Below are 5,913 nucleotides of genomic sequence, written 5' to 3' on the forward strand. Positions count from 1 at the left end.
CATCTGGTTAGCAGACAAGTGTCTTAGCCACTATGCTACCAGAGCTCCCGAGAGCGCATGCGAGTACGAGCCGGGGCGTGACGAGCACGGGGTGCGGGAGAAAGCCGCGGGACGGCGCGCCCGGAGGCGCCATCGACGGGCACGGGGGCCCGGCGCCGCCGCGCCCGCCGCCGCCGCCCAATGTCGCCGCCACCGCCCGTGCGGACCCTGCCTCTGCTGCTGCTGCTCGCGGGGCCGGGAGCTGCAGGTGAGGGGCCGGGACCCGGCGGGCGGGACGGAGCAGCGCAAGGACTCACGAGCCCGGGGCTGGGGGCCTGGGAACCAGCGACCCCGAGCGGGTGCAAGAGCGCAGGGGTCCGGGGGCCACGTGGCAGTTCTGGGGGGCACAGGGACACAGAATAGGGGCGCAAAGCCCCAGGGATTCGAGGAATGGGGACTCTGCAGCGATCGTGCTTGGGCATGAAGGAGCCCAGGAGTTTGAGACTGGAGGCTGGAAGTTTGGAGATCGGAGACTCGAGACTGGAGGGGGCCGAGAATCCGTGTTCGCTCCATCCCACCCTCACCTAGAGTCCTCGAAAGGTCACGATCAGGGCCTCCAGACCTCGAGGCTGGGGGTGCCCTAAACATGCACAGAGTCTCCCCCCATTCCAGAAGGGTCTGCTGGGCGGGGGGTGGGGAGGGGGCGCGAAGTTCTTAGAGCGCTGAACTCTGAGAAAACTTCCCAGGCCGGCTCGCGCCAAGACCCGGAGCGGAGCCGGAGCTGCCAGCTCCCCTGCCCCCGCCTAGCACCCCCCAGCCGCGGCGACCCGGCGGCCCTGGGACCCGCCTCCTGCACTGGGATGGGAGGGGGCACGGGACCACGTGCATCTTTCGGGCTCCAGTACCCACTCCCCCGCGGCCAGGGCCCCCCGCCCCTCCCCCGCCCGTCCTCTCCTCCCTAGTCCGGGACAATGGCCGCGCCGTCTAGACACCCCCTCCCCCCGGCCAGCCTCGCGCTTTCTTTGCCAGACAAAGCGGGCCGGGCTTCGGGGCCAGGCGGGGGCTGCGGGGGCGCCCCCCACGGGAGGCCGTGTCGGCGGAGGAGGGGCGCATGCCGAGCCCAGGCTCGGGGTCCGGGGCGCTGCAGGGGGTTCTGCGCCGGGCGAGGTGGCGTGGGGGTGGGAACGGCTTCCCTGGCCCAGCCCGAGGGCTGCGACTGGGACAGGACAGGACAGGGCAGGAGCAGCCGCCCTCTCGGGCCTAGGCACACACATGGCCTGCCTGTCACATGCTGGTAGGCACAGGAGGCCCAGGTCTCACACATACAGATGCAAAGGTGCACACCTGACACACACACACACACACACACACACACACACACGATATACCTAGACCCACAGTGCACACTGACATATATGCAACGTGAGCATACATAGGCCTTGCACAAGGCACACATAGACACAAGTGCAAGGGCATGCCCACACTTATCTCTCAGATGTGCACATCCTGTCTACCCTAGGCACACATGCATGCACAGCTCACATGGAGACACAGTTGCACACCCACCTCCACAGTTCACACACAAGCACGTGCACTAGGCCCTACCTGCACACAGGCAGCACCCGCGTGTATGTACGGCCAGGCCTGGATGCACAGGCCCACCCAGGTATGCACATGCAGACATGCACACACAGATGTGTACATGAAAACAGGACCTGGACACAACATGCATACCCGACTCCAGAGATACAGTTCACACACTAGCGTATACGCACATACCTGTGGCTCATACCGCCCACAGCTCAGTGCACCCCACAGCTTGTGTCATGGCCTCCCAGAGTGAGTTCACAAATACTCACAGGCCCTGTCTGGGTGACAGGGTCCTGTCATCTTGTTCCCATGCCATGTTGGCCTTTCTCATGTCTAGCCCAACACTCTGTCTCTCTCTGTAGGCTTCTAGTTTTTGTTTTTTATTATTTCTCCTTTCTTGGACACACACATATACCATACTTGCACCCATCCACGTGCATATGCACGCATGCATACTTGCACACACACACACAGACATGCAATTCTCCATTTGATCCTTCACACCCAACCCCGCCCCTGATTCTGCGGGACAGTTAAACTGTGCCACACCCTAGAGGGACACAGCCTTCAAAGATGAGGACGCTGCCCAGGGCACCACACATCTTGTGTGAGCTGCCCCTCCCTTCCACCCCAGCAGTGCCCAAGGCTAGCTGCCCTGGAATGGCAGGGCTGCCCATGGGGAGTCAGAGCTCCAGCTCCCTCCGCAGAGGTTGGTAACCAACATCAGGAGAAGTAAGATCTGTGGGCCCCCAGCCTTCTCTGCCAGCCCCCTCCAGGACTCCAGGACCCAGGCCTGCAGCCCCAGGCCTCCTGTTAGCATTTCCTGCCCCCAAACCCCCATCCTGCATGTCTGGACTCTGGCAGCTTCCTGCGCCCCCACATCTGGCACAGACAGGCCCCACCTCCTGTCCGCCCCTGCTTTGTGGGTTCCCAGGGCTAGAGCTGGCAGGGACAGCTGCAGCCCAAACAGCTGGGACTGGAGGGGGGGTGGCGTGGGAACTGCGGGTAGGGGGGCTTTCTGCACCCACGAAGACACCTCCAGCCTGGCGCAGCTGTTGTCTGGGGGAGGGAAGAGTGGGGGTCTGCCACTCTGGACTGGGGTGCCTAGATGCCTGACTGACCCCCACCTTCCTCTGCCACCTTCCACAGCCTCCTCTTGCCTGGATGGGAGCCTGTGTGTGAATGGAGGTCGCTGCACCCAGCTGCCCAATCGGATGGCTGTCTGTCTGTGAGTCTTGGAGCCCAAAGTGGGCGGAGGCCCGCAGAGGTGGTTTGTCTTCTGCTGATGCTGGTGGCCTTGGGCAAGAGTGATGAAACCTTGTTTCCCCCCTCGGGAGCAGGGTTAAGGCTTTGGAGTCCATCCAGCCCGGGTTTAAATCCCACATCATGTCGCCGACTGCCTGGGACATACATCCTTTAAGCTTCAGTGTCTGGGCCTGGAAAATGGGCCCATTAATCCCAACTTTAGGAGTCCCTGGGTGGTGCAAATGATTAATGCTCTTGGCTGCTAACTGAAAGGTTGCAAGTTTGAGTCTGCCCAGAGATGCCACGGAAGAAAGGCCTGCAACCTGCTTCTGTAAACCTTATAGCCAAGAAAACCCTATGGAGCACAGTTCTACTTTGTAATATGTGGGGTGGCCATGGGTCAAATCAACTCAACAGGAATTTTTTTTTTTTTTTGGTTGTTGTTTAATCTCAATGTCAGAAGCCCCTGAGTGGTGCAAATGGTTGAGCACTTACTCAACTGGGAACCAAAGGTTGTAAGGTCAAGTCCACTCAGAAGAAAGGCCTGACAATCTACTTCCAAAAACTTAGCCATTGAAAGTCCTTTGGAGACAGTTCTACTCTGACACACGTGGGACTGGCATGAGTTGGAGTCAACTCAACACAATTGGTTTTATTGGTAATCCCAACTTCACAGAGTCACATGGAAAGCCTCTAATGCAGCGGGGATATTATTCAATCAACAAACCTTTAGGGACCAATGCTAAGATGTGGTGGTGCTGTGGACACCATCTGTACCCTCCCATTTCTCCAGAATTGGTGGCTCTGTTACACTCTCACTGTGTGACCTTGGGCTAATTACTTCCCCTCTCTGCATCTGTGAAATGGGTATGTTCTCCCTGGCTTGTGGATTGTGAAGGGGCACAAAGATTCAGTTGTTGGATAAAACAAAGAAAGGCAAAGGCTTAGGGGTAGCAAGCAAGGGGCTGAGAAAGAGCTGAGCAGAGACAGAGGAGGTGAGTTTGAATTCTGGGTTCTAGGACACTGTAGGCAAGTGCTTTGGCCTTTCTGAGCCTCAGTTTTTGCATGTGGAAAATGGGACAGTAACAGCTCCTCAAGGAGTCCTGGTGGCGCAGTGGTTAAAGCACTTGGCTGCCAACCAAAAGGTTGGTGGGTTCAAACTCACCAGCTGCTCTGAGGGAGAAAAGACATTCTCCCTCATTGGCATTCAGCTCTGGTAAAGATTATAGCCTAAGAAACCCTGTTGGACAGTTTTCTGTGAATGGAGGCTATGAGCTGGAATCGACTCCACAGCACACAACCACCACCACCTTGATGGCGCCTCTTTTCAGAGGTTGATTATAAAGATTAACAGAGACCAACACCGTGTTCTGTATACAGTAAATTCTTAATAAATAGGCATTATTATAAATAATAATGGTAGGGACACAAGAAATAGGTGCTACAATGGGAACTTCTCTTACAGTTAAGGGGGAACACTTGACACCATTTGTAATATTATTATTATTATTAATAGCTCACCCAACAGCCAGGAACCAATTAATTAATGTATTATTCAACAACAGATACCAGGCACTGGGTCGGGCCCACGCTGGGTGATCTGGGGTGACTGTATTCCCAGGGTAGCCCCTTTGAAGTTACACAGGTACTTATTTTGGCCTAAGCCCCACCTAGGCTTATCTGGGCGGGGGCTGAGCCTGGCCAAGGGGGCTTTAGGGGAGATGGTGGGTGGTGAGTGTAGGGTAAAGTGTGACCTTACCTGGAGCCACTCACCTGGGAGGTGGAGTCGCTGGGCCCGGCGCCTGCGCAGTGGGACTTCGCACCTGGAATACAGCCGACAGGTGAATACGCCCGCGGCTGCCCCGCCCCCTCGACAGGTGAATCACCGGCGCAAGCGGCCGCCCGGAGCCTGGATCTCCTGGAGCGGAGCGGGCTCAATTCCCTGAGCTGGGCCGTGGGAACCACTCTCCACGAGGCCCCCCAAATCTCTCTCAAGTTCCAAAATACGCCTATCCTTTCAGGAACACCCTAAATTGTCCCCACCCATGGAACTCCCAAGCCTCCCTCCTTCCAAGGAGGCGTCCACGTTCTTGTCCCCAACTTCAACTCCTCGCCTCCCAGTAGGTAGCTCCCCGTAGCCTCCGTACCCCCCTCCCGCGTCTCCCCCAAAGCCTAGGCTGTGAGGCGGAGCGCGGGCGGGGGTTGGAACCGGCCCGACCGGTCGACTTGGGCGCGGGGCGCGGGGCGCGGAGCGTGGGAACCCGCCTGAGGCGGCGGGAGGGGCGGGCGGGCCGCGCCCTCCTGGCGATGGTACTTGCTGTGCGCGGCGCCCGGGCACAGCGCGCCCCCTCCCGGCGCTGAGTAGTGCCGGCTGGCGTCGCCCTCAGGGCCTTTCAGAAGGGAGTTGGGAGCTGGGCCCCCCTTGCTCCTAGCGCCAACCGCACACTCTCCCACCCAGCCATGCCCGGACCTGCCCCGCTGGGGGCCAGGGTGGGGGGATTTTGTGGGTGACGCGTACTGAGTCAGCTACTTGCTTGAGCTCAGCCCCAGGCGCCTGGGACAAGGAAGGGGGCGGGAACGTGGGATAGGCGAGCTGGACTGAGTGGAGCAGAGGGAGTCGCGTCGGGATGGGGGCCTGGACCCGCTCACTTCTCTGGGCCCTCCCTACTGACCCCGCCAACCTCCCAGGCTATTCCAGTCTTAAGACCCCTACCCTCTCCGTTCTCAAATTTCCAACACTAATAGTTGCCTTGGTGGGGTTGGGAAAGGCCTGCGTGCCGAAGGACCTTCCCTAACAGGAGGGGAATCCTGACATTGATATCTCAGCCCCTACCTGCTCCCCTTCCCCCATTGGGGAAGGGTTGTATGTGGCTGGCTGAAGGTGTGGAGTATTTGTGGGAGCACTGGTGTCCATCCAGTAGTAAGGATCCCTGGTAACACAGTGGTTAAGCGTTTGGTTGAAAATCAGAAGTTCAGCTGTTTGAACCCAACAGCCTCTCTGCTGGAGAAAGATGAGGCGTTCTGCTTCTGTAAAGATTTACAGCCTTGACTGATTACAGCCTTACTTTATAAGCAGTTTTAGTCGGTCCTATAGAGTTG

The 5,913-nt window shown here is 58.4% G+C and overlaps 1 protein-coding gene across 1 annotated transcript in view; it reads left to right on the forward strand.

Moving 5' to 3' along the window:
- Positions 1-5,913, forward strand: part of NOTCH3 (notch receptor 3) — a 92,648-nt gene that overhangs the window by 35,081 nt on the left and 51,654 nt on the right. Inside the window, exons 2-3 of the mRNA XM_007957670.2 lie at positions 105-247; positions 2,719-2,797. Coding sequence (XP_007955861.2) covers positions 105-247; positions 2,719-2,797 — 222 coding nt within the window. The remainder of the gene's footprint in view (positions 1-104; positions 248-2,718; positions 2,798-5,913) is intronic.

This window comes from Orycteropus afer, unplaced genomic scaffold (genome assembly GCF_000298275.1).
Source record: "Orycteropus afer afer isolate SDZICR_OR568_19922 unplaced genomic scaffold, OryAfe1.0 scaffold00772, whole genome shotgun sequence".
In the NCBI taxonomy this organism is placed as follows: domain Eukaryota; kingdom Metazoa; phylum Chordata; class Mammalia; order Tubulidentata; family Orycteropodidae; genus Orycteropus; species Orycteropus afer.